The sequence below is a fragment of the Papaver somniferum genome, chromosome 9, assembly GCF_003573695.1.
Source record: "Papaver somniferum cultivar HN1 chromosome 9, ASM357369v1, whole genome shotgun sequence".
NCBI classification, from domain to species: domain Eukaryota; kingdom Viridiplantae; phylum Streptophyta; class Magnoliopsida; order Ranunculales; family Papaveraceae; genus Papaver; species Papaver somniferum.
Genome location: NC_039366.1, coordinates 138,893,524 through 138,919,272, shown reverse-complemented (window position 1 = coordinate 138,919,272; position 25,749 = coordinate 138,893,524). Strand labels below are relative to the sequence as shown.

At 36.6% G+C, this 25,749-nt stretch overlaps 1 protein-coding gene across 1 annotated transcript; it reads right to left on the bottom strand.

The window, feature by feature from the left end:
* Positions 1-3,784: 3,784 nt before the first annotated feature.
* LOC113312630 lies at positions 3,785-5,041 on the bottom strand. Its single transcript, XM_026561367.1, has 3 exons — positions 4,555-5,041; positions 4,201-4,512; positions 3,785-3,975 (listed from the first exon to the last, which is right to left on the bottom strand). Exons 1-3 carry the CDS (start codon positions 5,039-5,041, stop codon positions 3,785-3,787), a joined length of 990 nt encoding a protein of 329 aa, XP_026417152.1.
* Positions 5,042-25,749: the final 20,708 nt, after the last annotated feature.

The following is a 25,749-nucleotide window of genomic DNA, read 5'->3' as shown; positions in this document are numbered from 1 at the left end:
GGTCTTATATTCCCGAAGAACAACCTAGACTAATCAATCACCTCTCAACAATCCTTCTTGACTACACAAGCGGTTTGTCGAGGAATCACAAACAGTGAGACGAAGATGTTTGTGACTTCTTTATTTTGCCTATCGGAGAACTCTCACGATCTCAATCCAATCAAAGATTGTACTCGTACGATAGAAGATGCAAGATCAGATCACACAACTATGATAAAAGTAGTATCGGTCTGGCTTCACAATCCCAATGAAGTCTTTAAGTCGTTAACCTGGTTTTAGAGAAGAAAACCAAAGGTTAAAGGAGAATCGACTCTAGTGAGCGCACTAGTATCACACAGACGTGTGGGGATTAGTTTTGCACAATGCTAGATGTCTCCTTTATATAGCCTTCAAATTAGGATTTTGCCTTAGTTACAAAGCAATCCATATTCACCGTTAGATGAAAACTTGATTTAGATTCAAGATAATATTTCTCAACCGTTAGATCGAAAACTTAGCTTGTCACAAACACTTGGGTAGACGTTTACTGGGTTTGTGAAAACCATGCCCAAACGTGTACGTGTATGTTGGTTCAACATAGTAGCCCAAAAGGTTAACCATATGAGCAATTCATATTAACCTAGTTCTTCTTCACCATAACTAGTTCAATTGACTCAAATGAACTAGTTAGAGAGTTGTTCAATTGATATGAGATCTTATGTAACTACACAAGACACAATTGAAACAAAGATGATTCGATTCGATGAATCGGCTCATGAACTTTATAGCCACGGTTTGCTTAAAGCATTCCTTACTAATTAAAGTTTCATGTTCAGAGCACATCTTTAGATCATAACCACTTAAGCTCACAAACAAGTTCACGGACTTAAGGCATCTGGACAAGTTTTCCAAACTCAGCAGAAAATCTCGGCAAAGAGACTTCCGCCAGTTCGCGGACTAGGTTCGCGGACTAAACACGCAAACGAGTTTTTGGAAAATCCCAGCAGAAATTCTCCGCAAGAGAACTTCCGTCAGTCAAACTGAGTTCGCGGACTTGACAAAGCCAATTCCTCAGGTTTCTCTCAATCAACAAAGTTCGAAAACTTCGGATTAAGGAATACATGGTTATGTAATCTAAACTCTCGTTCCAATCATTGAGACATTCTCAGAGGGCGTTATATAACCGTTATTCACAGACCGTTTCACATCAGAGCAATTCTCAAAGTAATTGAAACTTTTCATGACTTTCGTCACTAGGTGAAGATAAACTTGAACAAAGCGAAACGCTTTACCAACACACGATTTCGAGAAAAAGATAAGTAGTGAATACTCAGCTCGAAATGTCAAATGTGTATGATCCAGTCTATATAGCATATGACTTTTTGTCTCATAAGAAGTAGGAGATAGAATAGATAGACTTTTGAGTGATAGATAAGTTCAAGTCTCCACATACCTTTTTGTTGATGAAGTTCCATGGTTCCTTGAGTAGATCTTCGTCGTTGTATGATGAATCCCCATGAAGTCCTTGAGCTCAACTACACTTTTCTATCCTAGTCCGAGACTAAGCTATAATAGACTAGAAATCAAGAATCATAGTTTTATCACTAACATTGACAAACATGCTTGATATAGCAACGCATGCGAGGTTGACCGATCTATGCTCTAACAGCTTGATTAAGGATCTTTAGTCTTTTAATGCCCAAACCACCTTCTGCCAAAGGAGAGCAAACTTTATCCCATTTTAAGGTAATAATTTTTCTTAAATTTGAATCTCCAGACCAAAGGAAGTTGTTTATGATTCTTTCACATTCTTTTAAGATTTTTGCAGGCCATTTATAGACTGACATACTATAAATAGGGATAATGCTTAACACAAACTTCACCAGCATGATTCTTTCTTGAAAATATAATAAGTGACCTATCCATCCATCTAACTTGTCTTGAAGATATTCCACAAAACCCCACACTTGTGTAGTTTCACCACTCCTGGATTCAAGATGATTCCAAGATATTTATCAGGAAATGATGATAACACCATATTACACTCCTCAGCCAGTTGTAATTTTCTTGAATTGCTTGTACCCGCAACAAAGCATTTACTTTTTGATGAACTGACAATTTGGCCTGAACTGGTGGTAGTCTTCAAGGACTTTCATTAATCTTCTAATATTCCTTTTGTCCCCATTGCAAAACAAAAAAATGTCATCATCGAAAGATATGTGAGTTGGTTGGACTCCTTTTCTGTTAACCATTGGAATGAGTTGATTTTTCTCCACCATTGAGTTTAGGACTCTACTGAGAACATATTCCGCAATAACAAATAGTAACGGAGATAATGGATCTCCCTGTCTGAGTCCTCTTCCAACACTGAAATAGCCTACTGGTCCTCCATTGATCAAAACTGAGATTTTTTGCTGATTTTAATAAGATATGAATGCATTTTATGTGATTTTCAGAAAAAACAAAACATTTCATAGCTTGAAAAATAAATTCCCAACTGAGGGAGTCATATGCTTGTGTAATATCAATTTTAAACCCCACATTTCCTCTTCTTCTGGTTTCCATCTCATTAACAAGTTCTGAAGCTAATACTATTTGATCTTGGATGTTTCTGCCTTTAATAAATGCTCCTTGCTGAGGGGAAACAATCTTATGAATAATCTTGCTCAATCTAGTTGTAATGATATTTGTGAAGACTTTAAAGCTAAAATTCATCAGTCCAATAAGTCTGAATTGGTTAGCTTTCTTAGCATTTTTAACCTTTGGAAGTAGTAACAGGAAATTAGAGTTCATACCATCTGGGACAAAGCCTTTGGACCAACAATGTTGTATAGCTCTAACAAAATCTTCTCCAATGATGTGCCAAGTATTTTTGTAGAACCATCCACTGAAACCATCTGGACCTGGAGCACTATCTGGGTCCATATCCAATACTGCTTTGTGAATTTCTTCAAAGGAAGGAGTAGCTTCTAACATTTGATTGTCTTCTGGTTGAACTAGATTAGGAATTGCATCAAAATACTCTCCACTGTGTGAGTGTGCTGGTACTTGAATTTGTCTTCAAAGTGCTTGACAAGAATATCAGAAATACCTTGTTGACTTGAAATTATGTTGCCCTCATTATTTTCCAGTTCAACAATAGCATTTTGAGCCCGTCTAATTCTCATTTTTACATGAAAATATTTGAGTTGGAAGCTCCTTCTTTCAGCCATTTGACTCTTGATTTCTGTCTTATTATTTGAGTAAGTAATTCCTGCATGCCTCTAGTTGTTATAAGATTGTTCAACAAATTTGTGTCACTTGGATTTTTATCTGATTCCAATGTTGCCTTCAAAACATTCTTCTCAGCCAATTGAAGCTTTTATTTAATATCTACAAACACATTCCAATTCCAATCTTTTATAATTTTCTTCAATCTTTTAAGTTTAGTAAAAAAAAAACCAGGATTTCCTTCAATTGGCACCTTCCAACTTTTTTCTATTAATTTGAGGAATCCATCATGTTCTAGCCAAACTTTGAGAGCTCTAAAGATAATGTTTGTTGGTTTTGGAATAGTAGCATTTGCTCCACACAAAAAACCATGATCAGATACACCTTTCACTCCCACTTTGTAACCCCAACTTGGATTTTGTTCTAACCACTTAGTATTGTAGAAAGATTTATCCAAATTGCATACTATTCTTTTGGATCCAGCTCTATTGCTACACCAAGAAAATTCCAATCCAGTTTTTGGAGCTTGAATAAGCTCACAGTTATGAACACAACTATTGAACTCTAACATTGTTATTTTTAAAGGTTTTCTTCCTCATTTTTTTGCATCAATACTCAAGACAGCATTGAAATCTCCAATAATTAACCATGGTTTATTTAGAGAATTAATTTCTTCCAAGGAGTTCCACAATTCCCTTCTGTCAACAGTCAAGCTTGATGCATGAATTCCTGTGATTATAGAACCTCCCACTTCCACAATAATTTCTTGCTTAGTGTTTGATATAGCTGTTGATCAGAAATAGCAGAGCTCCACAAAAGCCAAATATTACCCTTACTATTCTCAGAAGAATTATGAATTAACTTACTCTTAATTCTAGCTAATCTCAATTTCTTTATAGTATCTGCTTTCACATTTATTTTGGGTTCTGCCAACCAAATTAAAGAAGGACAAAAAGATGAAACTAAACTTCTTACTTTGTCAGTTGTTTTTGATCTTCTTAAGCCCCTGACATTCCAGTAAATCATCCTCATTGAGAAGATTGAGTTTGAGAAGCTTTTGGGCTTCTCTTACCCTGAAATTTTTGCTATCAATAACTCCAACATCTTTAGCATTAGGCTCAGTCCTTGAACTGGAAGCTGATTGTTTGCTTGTAGTGACATTAGGTATTACAACTTTTTCTTTTGGAACATTTTTATCCTTTCCTTGTCCCATAATTCCTTGGATACTTGTTGAAGTAAGATTAATAGCATGAATAATAGGTGGTAACAAGTTAACCACATTTGTAATGCTAGGAGCATTGGAACACAAATTTAATTGCTTATCTACTGAAAGTTATGGAAATTCCACATGAGAATCTAATGTACCTATAAACTCTTCTTGAGGTTCTTGTAATAAATGAAATCTTCCAGAAGAGGGCTCACATTGTTGAGGAATATAAGTAGTCTCCTTAGAATTATTGGGAGTATTCACATTAGATTCAGTAAAATGGGTGGAAGTATTCTCTGGGAAGCAAATGTCAAAACCAATACCCTCTTGAGGTTTTTTTGGTCTCCACTTCTTCTTAGGTTTTTCTATTGTTGGTTCTTGAATTGGAATTGTTGGTGATGTTTCACTTCTTTTACTTCTATATTCTGTTACATAGTGACCTATCACCTGGAAATGGTTACAGAATTTTGGTAACTTTGGAATATGTATTGCTTGTTCAAACTTTGTATACTTAGATTCAACCCAAATTTTGCTTGGTATAAATTTAGCTAAATCTATTTCCACTAGAACACTGGCATAGTATCCAATATCCTTCTTCAATGTTGTTTCATCAACTTTTATAGCTCTGCCAATCATATTACCCATCTGTAAGATGATATGTTCCTTCCAATATTCTATACTAAGTCCAGGAAACATTACCCATACAAAAGTTGAAGTAGATTTTTGATTCTCTGGGTTGAAGTTGGGTTCCCATGCTCTGAGTTTAAGATTTTGAGATTCAACAATCCAGAGTCCTTTCCAGATATAACTTCTATCCTCAAAATTATCTAACTTAATTATGAAGAATCATTTTCCAAGAAGAATAAGTTGGAGAGTACCTTTCAATTTCCATTGTTGTCTCAACGATTCTTCAACTATCTTCATCTTCAATTTGACGAAATCTATTTTTCCAATTAGACTAAATTTTCATTCATCAATACACTCATCCATAACTTCATCAGGAATGAACATGGAAGGAATTGTTGGATCATCAGAAGGTTTGCTAAAATTTGGAATAGAATTTGTCAGCTTAGGTCTCGAACGAGAACCCATATCCGATTGTTCTCAGAAGGATTTGACATATTATTAATGTTTAATGATAAGATCCACCATTTTTAAGAACACCAATCATCAGATTTGACGATGAATCACCTGAATTAATGATGTAATCTCACAGAAATCGGAAAAAAAACACCTGAAATTTTTTCTGAGTTGGAGCCGAGTCAATCGCCGATTTACCGATTCACAGAGCTCTCAGAAAATAAAAAAAAAAACGTAGGAATGTTTAAAAAATTGATTCAAATAGCTATTGTCGAATAATATTTTGAGAAGTTTGAAGCCTTGAAGGCTATCATGCTTAGTAAAAATCTGCATCCCACTGAAGCTTACTTTGTGTTGATTTTTTTAAGTGGATTTAAGAAGGAGATTAAAAACACTATTCAAATGTTCAACCCTACCACTTTATCAGAAGCTCTCCACTTAGCCAAGTTGCAAGAAATTTCTATTGATGAAAAACAAAAGAAGAACAAAACCATCTTTAGACCTCAACCCACCACCAGTTATTTTACATCATCTTCACGAAACAACCCAGTGATACCTAAAAAATCTTCATTCACTAAATATCCTCTTCCATCAAGAAACCCCACTTAAAAACCTAACTACCCACCTGTTAAAAGGTTGATAGATGAACAGTACAAGAGATGAAGTTGAAGGGGGTTTGTTTCAATTGTGATGATACATACCAGTCAGGGCATAAGCGTGAGCAGATTTTTATGCTGCCAACGGAAGAAGTGGAGAAAGACACCAGTGACTGAACACAGTGATGAGGAGAAAACTGAAGTTTAACTAATCGCGTCAGAAATGGAAATTTCACTCTGTGCCTTAACCGTTATTACTAGTAGTGAAACTCTTAGGATTCCTGGATTTATCAAAAATAAGTTCATCTTTATTGTGATAGACACTAGCAACACATATAGTTTTATTGACCGCAACTTGGCTCAATAATTGGACTGTAGAGTTGAACCCACAACTCAACTTCTGATAACAGTGGCGAATGGAGATTGATAGACACATTTTTGTGTCTAATTTATCTCGATTTTATATATTGATAGTGCTCATTTTTGTACTTATTATGGCGATTTGTGTGTGTGTAGGTATTTATGGCCAATAAACATTTTTGGAAAAATCATCTCGAAAAGTTGCGCGGGGCACCCCCGAAGGACACTTGATATTCGGACCCCTCAAATGGATAAGGGGTAACCAATTACTAAGGGGCATCCATTTCCAGACAGCTTCTAAAGGGAGACCAGCACAGGATAGGGCGAGGTCATCTTCAACATTTCAAAAAATCAAAAAGGCGGGAAAAAGAACCAGGTTGCATACCAGACTTTGGGTTGGATTTCTAGGGTGTTTTAGAGAGATTCAATCGCTGTAATTTGTTGGGCTGAACGTGATTTAGCATAACAGGCTTGGTATGTGCGCTAGAATCGATCAAATTGGGCTGGATAATCCGGAAAAAGGAAACAGAGGTTGAGTTGTATACGGAAACTGTGTGGAATTATTTTAGGAATTTCAGGGAGACTAAAGGCGTGATATTGTTTCCTAAGGTGAGATTCTATCTAAGGAAGAGTTTCGGATGATTTGGAGGTCTTAGAAATGCGTAAGGAAGTTGGCAGAGAAGATTATTGTCGTGGCTTGCACGAAAAGAAAAAGAGAGAATTAATCGCTATTTTTAGGTTTCTGAGCAGTATAAAAGGTGTGTTCGAGTTCCAGGGAAGGTGACGAAGTTATTGGAGCAGTCGCAGAGGAGTTTGTAGCACTACAGAGATGAATTGATCAAGTTGCAGGAAAACCTGTGTTTCTGCTGCTACTGCTGAAGAACAAACGTTGCAAATAAGAACAACGTCTCAAATTTGTAACACTGCTACAATGACCTCTTTGTAACAGTCAGTCTTTTGTTTTGCAACGCCGTTACATCGTTGCAAATAATCAGTGTTATAGTTTTTCATCTTTTAATCAACTTTTGAACCATAAACAAATATTTTGAGCAAGTGATTAATATGAGGAGCTAAACCCCATTGCTGAGGCGATAGAGGAAGCTATTTTTCCAACAAGAAGTGGTATATTCTATTTTATTTATTTATTTGCAATTATTTTATGATTATTTGCCTTGGTTGAAAATTGTTTGAATGATTTTTGTTAAGCAATTGTTATTTCTTTTGATAGAGCATACTTGGACCTAGGTTTTCGATGTTCTATGCTTCAGATTTACACTTGTTATTTTGAGAATCTACTTGTTGCAATAGTTAGAATCAACTTGAACGAGAAAATTGCATAAATATAGATATTGGGATTAAATCACTTTGAACTTGGAAAATAGTGGAATCTTAGCCTCAGTGTTCTTTTAATATTGATATCATCTTCGGTTGAGTTTGTGACAATTTTTAGTTTGTTTTCTATTTTAGTTTTAGAATTTAAGTCTATATTTTATCCTTCGCAAGTCTGAGAATCGAACCACTTTTACCAGTATCTACAAATCACATCGATTTTTGCGCCGCCGACGTGGATTTTCTTTTAGGGTTTTAGACTTATTTTTCTTTTATTTTTTAGGTTTTTATTATTTTTGTTCTTTTTTACGTTTTTGGGTATTTATCTTTTGTCTACAGGTTTTGGATCATAAAGAGAATTGAGCCAAGGAGTTTGGTGATTTCGTAAAGATTGGATCTTAAAGCATAAAGACTTGGAGCGAAAGATTAAAGCGAAAAGAACGGAAAAGAAGACAATTTCTTTTTATTTATTTTTCTTTATTATTAAAAAAAAAAAGAAAAAAAAGAGAGAACTGTATTAGGGTTTGTTATTTTGTAATTTTTTCTTTTCTTTTTGGACACTTGGACATTAAACTTTGGACATTATTATTTTTAAACCCTAAGGAAGGGTTAGTTTAAATACAAACTGTGTGCAGGGAAGGACGGTGATTATGATATCACCTCGGCCCCTCGGGTTCGTACATGACATAAGAGTCGTGGCCCGAGTCGACTTCAACGGTTCTTCGCCCGTCTGGTACGGGAGGTAAGTTTTTCGAAACACCCGTGAATCCCTTGTCAGCGGGTTTACTGTATTCCTTCGTTTGCATATATGCTGAGGACTTGAAAACGGCTGCTTTAATTTCCTAGTAAAGGGCAAGAACTGGCCATACAAGATAAGGGTTCAGATTTCATCACCGTTCTCTTCTTGCCCGCCTTAGGAAAACGAAGCCAAACGCGAACCTAAGCCTAAAATTTTGACTAGAACGAGACCTATAGGGTAACGAGCTTAATAGGAAAGTCGTTCGAAAAATATTGGTTACTCTTTTGAGTATATTTCGAAGTTCTTGATGGTTTCTGTGAGTTGAATGCGTGACTGCACCACCTTGTAACCGGTGAGGCCTTGGGTATCAAAGCTCCACTGAGCTTCCCTCGCCTCGATTCAACTTACTTTGACTCAGATTGATTCCAGAGGGGTTTGCTCAGATTGTAACGAGTTCCTTTTCGAAATAATAGAAGTTGGTCTAGAAACAATCTAAGTGGAGTCATCATGCTTTTTGTTTGCTAGAAATTTAGGTTTGATTTGGTTGAGTCAGCCTTGTTTTGTGATTGCATAGAATTCCCTACCTTATTCTGTTGCATGCCTGAACGTAAAAGAGACACCCTAGGTAGATTTGTTAAAGAGAAACCTAGTAGTTCTAAGCGTCTTGATTACCTCAATTTACAAAGTCCGATTCGTGAAGATTCCGTTTTTGAACGTCCGTTTGAGGAAAGAATCCCTGATAGTCCAATAGCGCCAGAAATGGCAACTTTGAAAGCTTTGTTGAACCCTACTAGGACTACTCGTCCCTCATGTATCAAGTTACCTGCAACTGAAGCAAATTATGAACTTAAGCCTGGAAACTTACAGTTGCTCCCAATCTTTTTAGGGAAAGAAAATGAAAACCCCTATTTCCATGTTAGGGACTTTGAGGAAATTTGTAGTACCCTGAAAATTAGAAACCTTGATGATGATGCTTTGAAACTCAGGTTATTCCCCTTTTCCTTAAAAGATAAATCCAAGTCGTGGACGTATAGTTTGGCTTCTGAATCAATTGAAACATATGAACAACTTACATCTGCCTTTTTGAACAAGTTTTTCCCTAGGCACAAAACATCGTCTATTAGGACGCAAATCTGCATGTTTTCGCAACAAGAGGGAGAGTCTTTTTATAGGTATTTGGAAAGGTTCAATGATTTATTAGCCCAATGTCCTCATCATGGTTTAGAAAAGGTTAGTTTAGTTCAGATCCTTTATGAGGATTTAGATTATCCCACTACAACTACAGTAGAGTCGATGTGTACAGGTGGGTTTGAAAACCAAACAGTTGATGTTGCGATGACATATTTGCATGAAATCACCGAAAAGACCCAACAATGGGAAAGCAATAGGGTACCCCAGAAAACAATTCTTCTAGGCAGAGGAAACGTTAATAGGGTAGAAGGAAGCTTTGAATCAGATGCCAAAATTGCTGCTATAACGAAAAGGTTAGAAGCTTTATAAGTGGGTCACACTAGTGGTAGATTGGAGCCTTTTTGGAAAGGCCAGAATAATGAAGAGCAAGCCAATGCTCTCTATAATAACACTAGGTATGATAACCATCAGAAGTTTGACCCATATTCAGAAACCTATAATCCTGGTTGGAGAAACCATCCGAACCTTTCATGGTCTAAGGGCCAGAGTCAAGGTCAGTTTAGTAATTCTAATGCTCCCCCAGGTTTTGGTTACACTAAGAATTCATCAGGCCCAGAAAACAAAACGACTAGCTTAGAGGAATCTATTAAGATGTTAGCAAAAACTCAGGATATGTTGGCACAGAGCCAAATTAGTTTTCAATAGGAAACCAAGCAGAACTTTCAAACTAATGCTCAGAGCCTTGCTAAGCTAGAACTTCAAGTCGGACAAATAGCTAAGACCTTAAGTGAGAGAGATAACGGAAGGATCCCTAGTCAGACTACCCCAACCCTAGAGGAGTTCATGAAGTAGGTGCAAAACCATCGAATCAATTGAATGCTATTAGAACCCTTAGGAGTGGTAGAGTAGTAGACAATCAGGTAACCATGCCCGATAGTGAACATACTGTAGTTCACCCCTCAGGATCTCATCCCTCAGGACCACTAACTGAGGGGACTGATAAAATTTCCGATGATGCCAATTCGGTTCCTGAGAGGTCTGATTCTGTGCCTAGAGCCCCATTTCCCCAGCTATTAGCACCAACAAAGAAGGAATCGAACTTTAATGACATATTGGAGGTTTTTAAGCAAGTTACCATAAACCTTCCTTTATTAGATGCAATTAGGCAAATTCCTGCTTATGCCAAGTTCCTTAAGGATATGTGTACGCGAAAGCGAAAACTTAGCGTCCATAAGAAAGCCTTTTTAGCTAGTCATGTAAGTTCAATCATTCAGAACACTACCACTCCAAAGTACAAAGACCCAGGTTCCCCAACCATTGCTTGTACAATAGGTAAACACCGGGTAGAAAAAGCTTTACTTGACTTAGGAGCCAGTGTGAACTTACTGCCGTACCATGTGTACTTACACTAGGACTTGGTGAAATGAAACCTACTCAGATAACACTGCAGTTAGCTGATAGGTCTGTCAAAATTCCTCGAGGTGTTATCGAGGATGTTCTTATTGAGGTCGACAAGTTTATTTATCCAGTGGATTTCGTGGTCCTAGATACCCAACCTGCCCTGACCCAGAGAACCAGATACCTGTGATTTTAGGTCGCCCATTCTTAGCTACGTCTAATGCGATCATAACTGTCGAAATGGTGTGATGAATTTATCCTTTGGTAATATGACTATCGAAATGAACATTTTTAATGTCAGTAAGCTACCTTATGAGCTAGATGACACATGTGTTGAAGAGGTGAATATGATAGAATCCTTAGTTCAGGAGTCATTACCAAACATCTTGTCTGAAGACCCATTAGAGAGTTGTCTATCCCATTTTGGTTTAGATTTTGACGATGATAGTACCATTGAACAAGTGAATGCTCTATTAGATTCTACCCCTATGTTAGACACTGATAGATGGAAAGCTAGGTTCGAACCATTACCAGCTTCTGAGACTACCTCAGTTCCTTCCTTAGAATAGCCCTCTAAGTTGGACCTCAAACCACTACCAGATAACCTGAAGTATGTGTTCTTAGGCCCATCTGAGACTTTACCTGTGATTATTGCTGCCGACTTGGATAGTGATCAGGAAAGTAGGCTAGTAAAAGTACTTCAAGATAATAAGGAAGCTTTAGGGTGGTCTATAGCAGACATTAAGGGTATTAGTCCTACCGTTTGTATGCATCAGATTCATTTACAGGAAGACTCCAAACCTTCTAGGGAGATGCAACGTCGACTGAACCCTAACATGAAAGAAGTAGTTCGAAAAGAGGTGCTTAAGTTGTTAGATGCGGGTATTATCTACCCAATTTCAGACAGTAAGTGGGTCAGCCCCGTTCAGGTTGTTCCCAAGAAATCAGGTGTCACTGTAGTCCAGAATGAGGATAATGAGTTAATCCCAACCCGAGTGACCACGGGATGGCGTGTCTGTATCGACTATAGGAAATTGAACAAGGTAACAAGGAAGTATCACTTTCCCCTTCCTTTTATCGACCAAATGCTAGAGAGATTAGCTGGATATAGTTTCTATTGCTTTTTAGATGGCTTTTCCGGATATAATCAGATTGTTATTTCCCCATAAAACCAAGAGAAAACCACTTTTACCTGTCCCTTTGGTACCTTCGCGTATAGACGCATGCCTTTCAGGCTATGTAATGCCCCTGCGACTTTTCAGCGTTGTATGATGAGCATATTTTCTGATATGGTAGAACGGTTTTTAGAGGTCTTTATGGATGATTTTTCATTGTTTGGTTCATCTTTTGATGAGTGCTTGCATCATTTGACATTAGTGTTGACTAGGTGTAAGGAAAAGAATTTAGTGCTTAATTGGGAAAAATGTCATTTCATGGTTAAATCAGGAATTGTTTTAGGGCACATCATTTCTTCAAAGGGTATAGAGGTAGACAAAGCCAAAGTTGACCTTATTAAGACTTTACAGGTCCCAAAAACCGTAAAAGACATTAGGTCATTCCTAGGGCATGCAGGTTTTTACCGTCGATTCATTAAGGATTTTAGCTTGATTTCTAGACCTATTTGCAATTTGCTTGCAAAAGATGTTAAGTTTGTCTTTGATGATGCTTGTTTAGAGGCTTTTGAGAAGCTTAAAAATTTACTCACTACCGCTCCCATAGTCCAGGCACCCAACTGGAACCTACCCTTTGAGATTATGTGTGATGCTTCAGATTATGCTATAGGCATTGTGTTAGGTCAACGAGTAGACAAATTACTTCATGTGATTTACTATGCTAGCAAAACTCTGAATGATGCCTAATTGAACTACACAACTACCAAGAAGGAACTATTAGCCATCGTGTTTGCCTTGGATAAGTTTAGATCCTACCTGTTAGGTTCTAAGATCGTAATCTATACTGATCATGCTGCTTTGAAATACCTTTTATCTAAGAAGGATACCAAACCTAGATTGATTAGGTGAATCCTATTGTTACAATAATTTTCTCCAGACATTAGAGACAAAAAGGGTGTTGAAAATGTAGTAGCAGACCACTTATCCAGGTTAGTTGTTAGTTCCCCTAGTGATTCCCTTCCTATAAGGGATAGCTTTCCTGATGAACAATTGTTCTATGTTTCCCAATCACCTTGGTATGCAAATATAGTGAATTATCTTGTTACTGGCCGAACCCCTCAACATAGGGGTAAACAAGATCGTTCTAGGTTTTTAGCCGAGGTTAAGCATTTCTTTTGGGACGATCCTTATTTGTTTAAGTATTTTCCAGACCAGATTATTAGGAGATGTGTACCTGAGAGTGACCAGTCCAGTATTCTCTCCTTTTGTCATGAACATGCTTGTGGGGGTCATTTTAGTGCTAAGAAGACTGCTGCAAAAATATTGCAGTGTGGAATTTACTGGCCTTCACTGTTCAAAGACTCCCATAGTCATTGTGTTTCTTGTGATCGTTGCCAGAGGTTAGGAACCATTTCCCGTAGAAATATGATGCCATTGAACCCTATTTTAGTTATTGAGGTCTTTGATGTGTGGGGCATTGATTTTATGGGTCCATTTCCTAATTCTTTGGGTTATCTTTACATACTTGTCGTTGTAGACTATGTGTCTAAGTGGGTTGAGGCGGTTTTGTGTAAAACAAATGACCATAGGGTCGTAATTAAGTTTTTGAAAGAGAATATACTTACACATTTTGGTACACCGCGAGCTATAATTAGTGATGGGGTTCACACTTTTGTAATAGACCGTTTGCTATGTTAATGAAACAATATGGTATTACCCACAAAGTAGCTACCCCGTATCACCCACAGACTAGTGGTCAGGTAGAGGTTTCCAATAGGGAAATTAAGCGTATTTTAGAGAAAACAGTTAATTCCAATAGGAAAGACTGGTCGTCGAGGCTTACTGATGCCTTATGGGCTTACCGTACTGCGTTTAAGACACCCATTGGAATGTCACCCTACCGTTTAGTATTTGGCAAGGCATGTCACTTGCCTGTTGAGTTAGAGCATAGAGCCTATTGGGCTATTAAACAGTTAAACTTTTCACTTGACAAGGCAGGAGCTCACAGAAAGCTCCAGCTTAGTGAGTTGGACGAGATTCGTAGAGATGCATACGATAGTGCTAAGGAGTATAAGAACAAAATGAAACTTGTGCATGATAAGAATATTTTACGGAAGTCATTTTCTCCAGGTCAAAAAGTTCTTATGTATGACACTCATTTGCATCTATTCCCCGGGAAACTGCGCTCTCGGTGGACCGGTCCTTTTGTGGTCCGTACTGTTTTTCCTCATGGCGCTATTGAGATTGAGACATAAGATGGTACTAGTTCTTCAAAGGTTAACGGTCAGATTGAAGCCCTTTTTAGAGCTTTTTCCTACAGGTGATGTTGAGGAGGTCCCTCTGTAGGACCCTGTTTACCCTTGATTGACCATCGGGCGATTTGTATGTTGTATAATATTTTTGTCAGTTTTTGGTTTCACTTCACCCAGGTACTATCTTTCTGAACTCTCTCTTTACTATTTCCTCATGTTACTTATATTTTGGTACCGTTCTTTCATTCGAAACATTGAGGACAATGTTAGATTTAAGTTTAGGGGTGGGGTAGAAACTTTTTGTTTTAATAAATAAATTCCAGAGCCTAGAAATTTATGCATATTAAGGATAACACTAACCAACCTAAGTGGATGGAAGCATTTTGGTTGTAGGAGTTGAGGAACCAATCTGATTAGATGGAAACATCTAGAAGAGTCTATTCATAAAAGCACAAAGCTCAGGTGTTAGAAATAACATGATAGTTTCACCATATCTCGTTGAGTCCTTTTCACTTCTATTTTTATTTTATTTTGTTTTTAAACTATGTAGTTTAGGGGTGGGGTAGAAACTTTTTGTTTTAATAAATAAACTCCAGAGCCTAGAAATTTATGCATATTAAGGATAACACTAACCAACCTAAGTGGATGGAAGCATTTTGGTTGTAGGAGTTGAGGAACCAATCTGATTAGATGGAAACATCTAGAAGAGTCTATTCATAAAAGCACAAATCTCAGGTGTTAGAAATAACATGATAGTTTCACCATATCTCGTTGAGTCCTTTTCACTTCTATTTTTATTTTATTTTGTTTTTAAACTATGTTACTCTAAGTGATTAGGTGGGGCTCACGATTCAAGTTGTTACCAATGATAGGGTGAATTAGAGTGATTGAGATACCATGAAAAAAAAAAGTTGAAAAAAAGTTGAAATTTTTTTTGAGACCAGACCATTTGACCAAAAGGAATAAATTCAATAAAGTCGACCACTGGTACCCTTGTATATGCCAGCTGTGTTGACCTAGAGTTAGGATTATCAATCACTGGTTCCCTTGTATATGCAAGTTGTGTTGATATTAGTCAGACTAGTATCTCAGTCCATTAGGATAGGTTCATTTTTGGCGGAGGCCTTCAGACAGATATGGGAAACACCGTTCACTTAATAAACATCAAAACCATCTACGTTTTTCTATATCCATCTCTTAGTCTATCCATGTGATTGGTTTGACTCCGAATATTGATGTCCATAGTGCAACTATCTGAGTAGAGCTCTGTCACTTTATATGAATTTTAGTATGCTTGATTGCAAACTCGTGTACAACAATTGGAATTTCGCATCAGGGTATTTCTTCCTGTAGTCAATAAGTATGTCAACCAAGGAGATTCTTTAGTGCTTTCCAAGGTTCTGCATAGATAGCTAGGGTCTGGATTATAAAGGTTTTGTGGGTATACCTCTAGTAAGCCCTCCCGAGACTATAACTCGGCCACTAGGGCCACCTAGGGGTTTAAAGGCTTATTGCATACGCTAAATGCAATCGACGATGCCTGCGTCAGTGAGTTAGGATTTTATTATATTTTATTTTGCTCGAAGACTAGCAAATAATAGGTTTGGGGGTATTTGATAGACACATTTTTGTGTCTAATTTATCTCGATTCTATATATTGAAAGTGCTCATTTTTGTACTCATTATGGTGTTTTATTTGTGTGTAGGTATTTATGGCCAATAAACATTTTTGGAAAAATCTGCTCGAAAAGTTGCGCGGGGTACCCCCGAAGGACACTTGCTATTCGGACCCCTCAAATGGATAAGGGGTAACCAATTACTAAGGGGAATCCATTTCCAGACAGCTGCTAAAGGGAGACCAGCACAGGATAAGGCGAGGTCATCTTCAACATTTCAAAAAATCAAAAAGGCGGGAAAAAGAACCAGGTTGCATACCAGACTTTGGGTTGGATTTCTAGGGTGTTTTAGAGAGATTCAATCGCTGGAATTTGTTGGGCTGAACGTGATTTAGCATAACAGGCTTGGTATGTGCGCTGGAATCGATCAAATTGGGCTGGATAATCCGGAAAAAGGAAACAGAGGTTGAGTTGTATACGGAAACTGTGTGGAATTATTTTAGGAATTTCAGGGAGACTAAAGGCATGATATTGTTTCCTAAGGTGAGATTCTATCTAAGGAAGAGTTTCGGATGATTTGGAGGTCTTAGAAACGCGTAAGGAAGTTGGCAGAGAATATGATTGCCGTGGCTTGCACGAAAAGAAAAAGAGAGAATTAATCGCTATTTTTAGGTTTCTGAGCAGTATAAAAGGTGTGTTCGAGTTCCAGGGAAGGTGACGAAGTTATTGGAGCAGTCGCAGAGGAGTTTGTAGCACTACAGAGATGAATTGATCAAGTTGCAGGAAAACTTGTGTTTCTGCTGCTACTGCTGAAGAACAAACGTTGCAAATAAGAACAACGTCTCAAATTTGTAACACTGCTACAGTGACTTCTTTGTAACAGTCAGTCTTTTGTTTTGCAACGCCGTTACATCGTTGCAAATAATCAGTGTTATAGTTTTTCATCTTTTAATCAACTTTTGAACCATAAACAAATATTTTGAGCAAGTGATTAATATGAGGAGTTAAACCCCATTGCTGAGGCGATAGAGGAAGCTATTTTTCCAACAAGAAGTGGTATATTCTATTTTATTTATTTATTTGCAATTATTTTATGATTATTTGCCTTGGTTGAAAATTGTTTGAATGATTTTTGTTAAGCAATTGTTATTTCTTTTGATAGAGCATACTTGGACCTAGGTTTTTGATGTTCTATGCTTCAGATTTACACTTGTTATTTTGAGAATCTACTTATTGCAATAGTTAGAATCAACTTGAACGGGAAAATTGCATAAATATAGATATTGGGATTAAATCACTTTGAACTTGGAAAATAGTGGAATCTTAGCCTCAGTGTTCTTTTAATATTGATATCATCTTTGGTTGAGTTTGTGACAATTTTTAGTTTGTTTTCTATTTTAGTTTTAGAATTTAAGTCTATATTTTATCCTTCGCAAGTCTGAGAATCGAACCACTTTTACCACCATCTACAAATCACATCAGAGATAAACTTATTATCTCAGGGGTGTGTAATATTTATAGTAGTCAATGCAGAGAAGGAAATTTTCTGGCGAACTAAGGTACTATCACTTGGAGGCTGTGACATGGTGTTGGGGGTGATTGGCTCACGACACTTGGTGATGTGGTGTTCGATTTTGAGAAATTATGTATCAGTTTTATGTATCAAGGAAAGAAGTTGACACTATCTGGAGCTAGAGAGAACCATACTTTGAAGAAGATAAGTCCAAGGTAAGTGAAGAGACTATTTAAAAAGAATACCCATGGCATTATGGGAAAGTTTTTTTCATCTCTACTTCAACAACTCATATACCTACCCCAATACTCACTCTTATCCAGCGTATTCTTCATGAGTTCTCACATGTTTTTGAAGAACCTAAATCTTTACCAACTTAAAGGTCTCTTTACCACACCATTCCCACGATTCCTAATTCAATACCCACTAACCAGAGACCCTACATATGTCTCTATGTGTAAAAATTAGCGGTGGAATCGTTGGTTAAGGAGATGAAGACTTCTGGGATCATCCAAGCTAGTAGCAGCCCCTTTGCATCAACAATATTATTAGTTACAAGAAAGACAACTTTTGGAAATTTTATGTTGATTACAAAAAGCTAAATAAAATCACCATCAAAGATAAATTCCCAAATCCAGTAATAAATGAACTCTTAGATGAGCTACATGGGTCAAATTATTCACTAAACTTGATTTAAGATCATGTTACCATCAGATCAGAAAATATATGGGCAAATATTCATAAGACATCCTTAAGAACATATGAGGGTCATTATGAATTCAAGATGACGCCCTTTGGTTTAACCAATGCTCCAGCCACTTTTCAAGCTTTAATGAATGAGAATTCAAGCTCTTTTTCAGGAAGTTTTTTTTAGTCTTCTTTGATGATATACTGATTTATAGTAAGACACTAGAAGAGCATGAGCATCATTTAAGACAAGTCTTAGGCATGTTAAGGCAACATGAGTTATTTGCCAAAAAGTCAAAGCGTTGTTTTGCATAAAGGGAATTGGGGTATTTGGGGCATCTCATCAAATCTGAGGGGATATCTGCAGATCCATCTATGATTTCCAGCATGGTGTCATGGCCCACCCCCACCACTTTGAAGGAACTAATAGGTTTTCTAGGACTAACATGCTATTATAGGAAGTTTGTGAAGGGTATGGGTTTATTTATAAATATTTAACTGATTTAGTAAAGAAGAATGCCTTTGTTTGGTCTATCTCCGTCGGCAAAGCATTTGCAGAATTGAAGCAGACCATGAGCAACACACCAGTTCTAGCATTACCTGACTTCTCTTAGCCATTCATTTTGGAGACTGATGCTTGTGCAAGGGGAATGGAGTTGTTCTAATGCAAGAAGGTAAACTAATAACTTATTTCAGCAAGCTACCAAGTCCTAGATCATTGATTTTATCAACCTATGAGGAAGAACTTGAAAAAGCGGGGGTACAACAACCACACCCAATATTTCTTCAGGCAATCTGTATGGACTAACTCCACTATAATTCCAAGAGACTCAATCAAGAAAAATATATCCAAGAGTTATATCTCTGTTTCTCAATGTAATCAGCAAATCAAACAGATAGAATATGTGAGCCTGATTATTATGAGAAACAACTTGTACGGTACCAAAGACCAATGTTCAAGTGTCAATCAATTTCAATCAATAACCAAAGGTTGGATTTACCGATAGATTGAACTACGCACAACCTATGATATTTCAATTATATAAACAAATATAATACGAAAAAGAAATAACACAGATACTAAAAGTTTTGTTAACGAGGAAACCGCAAATGCAGAAAAACCCCGGGACCTAGTCCAGATTTGAACACCACACTTTATTAAGCGGCTACAAACTCTAGCCTACTACAAGTTAACTTCAGCCCGGAATGTAGTTGAGCCCTAACCAATCTCACACTGATTAAGGTACAGTCGCGTTCCTTACGTATCTGAATCCCAGCACGACTCTACGCACTTTATTCCCTTAGCTAATCACACCCACAACCAAGAGTTGCTACGACCCAAAGTCGAAGACTTTATAAACAAATATGTCTCCCACAGAAAAGTCTATTCTGATAGATAAATTTGTCTCCCACATAAATATCTACGAAGTTTTTGCTCCGTTTTTTGATAAATCAAGGTGAACAGGAACCAATTGGTAATCCGGTCTTATATTCCCATAGAACAACCTAGAAATATCAATCACCTCACAATAACTTAACTATATGGTAGTAGAACAAGTTATTGTGGAATCACAAAGAATGAGACGAAGAGCTTTGTGATTAATTTTTGTATCTTACCTATCGGAGATAAGTCTCGAGCAAATCTTAGAGAAGATAGTACTCAATACGATAGAACAAGTAAGATCAGAACACACAACTACAGAGAAAATAGTCGGGTCTGGCTTCAGAATCCCAATGAAGTATTTAAGTCGTTAACCTATAATGGTTTTAGGAAAAACCTAGGTTAAAGGAGAAGCGACTCTAGTCACAACTAGTATCACACAGGAGGTATGGGGATTAGGTTTCCCAGTTGATAGAGTTCTCCCGTATATAGTCTTCAAATCAGGGTTTGATAACTTTGTAACAAAGTAATCAATATTCATTGTTGGATGAAACCTGATTTATGATTCAAGCTAATATATTTCCACTGTTAGATGGTCTTAGCTTGTTAGACACAAATGAAATATACTTTCATTTAGATAAGGGTAACCGTACCTAAACGTGTATATTGAGTTGGCTCAATAACAATTAGCCAAAGTTAGCCACATGGACACCTTTGTGTTACCATGTCCATATTAACACTTCTAGGTCAAATGATACTCAAATGAATCTAACTGTGTTACTCATAACTCATAGAGTTGTTCAATTGTTTATATTCTCATAGAACTATACAAGATACAATTGAAGCAAAATCGGATTGATTCAAAAGAATCAGTTCATAAACATTTTAGCCAAGGTTTGCAAAGATTTCATTCCTTAATATATAAATGTATTTGTTCATGAGTATGAAATCATACTTAGCCGATTTTAGAACTTAACCTCGTAAGTTTGTAAGCGGGTACGCAAACTTAAGTTCCAGACTTTGGTCATGTCCGATAGCTCGCAAACAGGTGTGCATACTGTCGTTCTGGACCAAACTCAGGTGAATAGGTTTGCAAACGGGTACGCAAACTTAGTTCCCGGACTTTAACAGTTAAAACCGTTTGCATACGGGTATGCATACTGTGCCATATCCAGACAATTGTTAATTGTTCTAAACTCCCATTTCAATCATTGAAACATTATTAGAAGACGACAATAGCTGTCTCACACAAACTATTAGCTTATAATCAATTTTCAAGTGGTCGAATGTTCAGTACGAAACATTGCGAGTCTACATCAAATGACTGTCTCACACAAATCATGTAAGATGTTACCAGGTGATTTTCACTTGTTCATCTTTTGAATTTCGCCAAGAATAATGATGAACGTAGTTAAAGCAAATGTTTTCCAACACATATTTAGAGAAAGATATAAGCGAGTTAAACTCGGCTCGAAATATCAAATGTGTATAATCTAAAGTCTATATAGTTATACGACTTTGTCTAAGTAGCTTATAGAATAGAATAGACTTCTGAGTGATAGATGAATTCAAGTCTCCACATACCTTTTGTTTGAAGTTCCACAAGCTCCCCTTGGTATTTATTCGTCTTCAATCGATGAACGCCGTGAATTCTAAAGCTCAACTACACATTTTATCCTAATCCGAGACATGGCTATAAGTAGACTATAAATCAAGACTTATAGTTTTGACAACTAAACTTGACAAACAAGCTTGAGATAGCAACGCTTGCTAGTTCGACCGAGTAGTGCTCTAACAATCAAGGATCAAAGTTCAGTTGTATAAAGTGTCATAGTATTATTACACAACATCAAAGTCAAATTATATCACAACTTTGACAATAATACTATGGTGATATGTATTACTCCCCCTTAGTCAATACTTCATCTCACAATGAAAACCACTCCCTCTTAGATAATGATCCGTACGCCATATGTATGTGTGTGAAACACTAATAATTCTCCCCCTTTTTGTCAATATAAATTGGCAAATGTACAAAAACTAATGGGATCATAATGAAATTCTCAAAGAAATTATTCATGACTAAAATAGAACATATCAACTTGGTTTCGATGATTTCACATTGTCGAAACTTAGTGTATTCATCAAGGAGTTTATAAAGATACAAGATAACTCCTAAAATATTCCACAGCCGCACTCCCCACAAAGATTTGGAAATTAAGCACAAGTTCAATTAAGAACTCTCCCCCATAAAATGTCATTCCCGAAGAACAACAAGAGCGCCTTACTTTTATGAGAAAAGAAGGATTTCTTTGGACAATAACAAATTACATGAAACATTAATTTGTATCCAGAAAACTTTAATAAATTAACCATGAGAAGATCTTAATGATTAATTTAATCGGAAATGCTCAACATAAGAAAATTTATGGAGCCTTATAGTACTTTCACATAGAAGTGGATCAGGAAAATGTCAATACTGCGGAATATTCAAAAGTTCATTCTATCTTTTATCAATATTTGCATAAAGACATGATAGACTTAACTTTTGACATATATGAGATAATCATAGTTCACGGAAACACACATATCTCATAATATATTTTTGCAATATATAAAACCAATAAAGAATAATACTACAAAATCGTCTTCCAAATAACTTAGAATTTGAGAAAAAAATCTAAAAAAATTGCAAGATGAAAATCGTTTGCAATAGCTATGTGTAATCACAATATTTGCTATTCCAAACCCTAGTTATCCTTCTTAACACTCAAGAATAAATTCTCATAAGAAGTTTCCTAGACATTCAAGGCTCTTTGATAACATCGTACCTTTCTATGACCCTATCATAAAAAGTATCATTGATATCCTTAATTTTCTTGACCGTGGAGATTCCATGCTCATGATTTAAAACATTCACCTTTCGATCAACAATAAGAGCAAGTTGCCTAGCCTTAATGCAATCAAAGATGAACTTCTTTTGCTTCCGCATCAAAACCTTTTGATTTTCAAGGATTTTGGTCTGACCATCAAGGAGATGATTTATTTTGTAGTTGAAGATTTGCAAATTCGACCTTTGAGTCATTCTGAAGCTGAATTAAATCCTTGACATATTGAACAATCAGGAGTTGAACTCTTTCCTTGCAGTCATCTTCTTCAAAACAAGTTCTTGAACCGAATCGCGTCCTTTAATGTCTTCTTCCATATCAAGATTCACGACTTCCTAAGGTCTTGAAGAGTTCTCCATATATGTATTTTTTATTTGGGATGGCAAAAAAACAATATAATATATATATGTTCGAGAACAAGAGAAAGAAACCCTTGTTATGTAAACCCTATAAACTCTCAAGAAGAAGACACGGACGTTTACAGACCGGTTGCAAAAAAAAGTTAATGAATCAGAAAAGATCCAAAATAATGAAATACACTTTGTTTTCAATTATCTCATATATTTTCACGGCTCAATAATTTAGAAGAAGTTTTTAAAATAGAGCACATAAAAAGAATCAACAAGATGCATTGGTTAATAGGAGTCAAGATATGACTCAACTTTCGCAAATGAAGAAAAAAAATTAATTCAAACACATGATCAGACGATGATATACAACAAACTCGAGCATCCCACAAATATCATCCTTGCAACTCCCAAGTTAGATGCAAGGATAAGCATACCTAGAACTAGGTAGCAGAATGAGATGTAATCTCACTACGAATATTGAGGAAAGAGTTGTAAATACATTTTGAGTGTTTGTGTTGTATATTCCTAGTTGTAAATACCTTCTGAGTGTTTGTGCTGTATATTCCTTACATTCTTTTGATTATATCTTATTCTGTAAGGATCAGACATAAACCTTTTTGAATATCCTTCAAAAGTATTTTTCCGAGGATTAAGTTTAGGACCTCTAGAAATTGGTTCAAGAGGATCAGAATTGTGAGAATTCCATCTTCTATACTTAGATCTACCAGACTTATTCTCATAATTACTGAGAATATGTACATTTGTGGCGTTTAAATTAACACCATAAAGGGGGACACGATTCCTGTAGAGATTTCGAGATGAGTGATCATGGGAATCTCTTTTACGAGAGTCCTGGTTCTGTAGGAATGAAATCCCTTGTAGATGTCGTCAGATAATTTAATCTGTCGACAGTAAAAAGAAGTAGATTTTGAAGATCGAAAATCTGTTTCTTTCTAGAAAAATAATGTAGAATATAGTGATTCCTTTTCCCACGGAATGAACATATTTATGGATAAGAAACGTGTTAAATTCTGCGGGCATCCAACTCAAAACCAATTGGCAATGAGTGGAGCGGCCCTTCCATATTATATTTTAAGTTAATTTAACGGATTATAACGATGTGGGACTATTGTCCTTTCACACGCCCCCTCACGTGTCACTGGGCTTTACACGTGGACCTATGTACGAGTTACCAGTCCATCGGTAACAGGTGTACACAGGTGAGTGACTAAATCAGGGGGTAACACCTCGGCCAGTATCGGCAGTGGCCTACACCCTGGGTGTACAAGTGACAAAATCGGTTAAACACTTTGGCCAGTAACTCGTCCTACACCCGGCGTACGCAAGTCTGGGTCTGGGGCTTAGCTCTGATACCATGTTAAAGTTTTCGGGCATCCAACTCAAAACCAATTGGAAATGAGTGGAGCATCCCTTCCATATTATATTTTAAGTTAATTTAGCGGATTATAGCGATGTGGGACTATTGTCCTTTCACAAAACGTTAGAAACATCTAGTTTCAGACTCATAGCCTTTTTGGAAATCTGTAAGTCACGTAAATGTTTCTTAGCATAAGATTCATTAGAAGTAAATTTGTTCATGCTAGGTAATACCACATGAGTATTAGAAATAGTTACTGAAGAAGACTTACTTACTATAACAGAGTTTTCCCTTTTCAAGGAGTTGCAATGTTCCTTGGCTAGTAAAAGAGATGCAAGAAGTTTCTCTTTTTCAACACGACAGTTGTTCAATTTTGATGAATCAGTCTCGATTAAACGTTTTTCTCTAATTGAATCTTCTTTAACAACATCTTCAAGCATACTATCTTTTTTCTCTGTAGAGTAGTTTCTTGAACAAGATTTTCATTATTGTTAGAAAAATACTCAATGATACTATAGAGTTTTCGTTTTCTACTAAGAGAGTTCTCAATTTCATCAGTGAGCTGAGCATATTTTCTTCAAGAGATCTAATTTTAGAAACTTGAATATCAATAATCTCGGCAGATCTTTTTAAAGTTCCGTTGAGCTCCATTTCAAATTCAGACATAGTGTCACCTGTCATTTTGTTAGCAGAATCTGATAGTAAAAGTTTTTTACCTCGGAATTCAGAAGAATACGCTAATGAGTTATCCTTTGAGGTAACCCCGGGACATTCGGTATAATAAAAAACTTTGGAGGACAATTCTATGTACGTAAACGTGAGATAAACTTCCGTCCACAACATCAGATTGCTACAAACACAGACTTATGAGGTGTTAGTGTGTTTGCTTGCTCTGATACCAATTGAAAAATCGGGTTCTAAAAACCACACCCAATATTTTGTTCGGCGATCTGTATGGACTAACTCCAATATAATTCCAAGAGAATCAACTTAATAGTCAGAGTCAATCAAGGAAAGATATCTTAGAGTTATACCTCTTTCTCAAATCAATCAACAAATCAACAAGAATGAATCCGTGAACTGATTGGTATGAGAATAACTTGGACGGTAACAATTACCAATGTCCAAGCGTCAATCAATTTCAATCAACAACCAAAGGTCGGATTCACCAATTGATTGAACTACGCACAAACTGTGATACTTCAATTATATAGAAAATATAATGCGGAAAAGAAATAACACAGACACCAGAAGATTTGTTAACGTGGATGTTAGAGCACTGCTCGGTCGAACTCGCAAGCGTTCCTATCTCAAGCTTGTTTGTCAAGTTTAGTTGTCAAAACTATAAGTCTTGATTTCTACTCTACTTATAGCTATGTCCCGGATTAGGATATAATGTGTAGTTGAGCTTTAGACTTCACGAAGTTCATTGATTGGAGATGAAGAACTACTAAGGAGATCTTGTGGAACTTCATCAAAAAAAGGTATGTGGAGACTTGAACTCATCTATCACTCAGAAGTCTATTCTATTCTATCTCCTATT

What these genes read in the sequence shown, in the direction of transcription:
- LOC113312630 (XM_026561367.1), bottom strand. Translation starts at nt 5,041, where the DNA reads ATGGGTAATATGATTGGCAGAGCTATAAAAGTTGATGAAACAACATTG. An exon ending in ACCTCAAGAAGAGTTTATAG is followed by an intron (nt 4,513 to 4,554) that starts GTACATTAGATT and finishes AACTTTCAGTAG; the next exon opens with ATAAGCAATTAAATTTGTGT. An exon ending in TGAGGATGATTTACTGGAAT is followed by an intron (nt 3,976 to 4,200) that starts GTCAGGGGCTTA and finishes TCTGATCAACAG; the next exon opens with CTATATCAAACACTAAGCAA.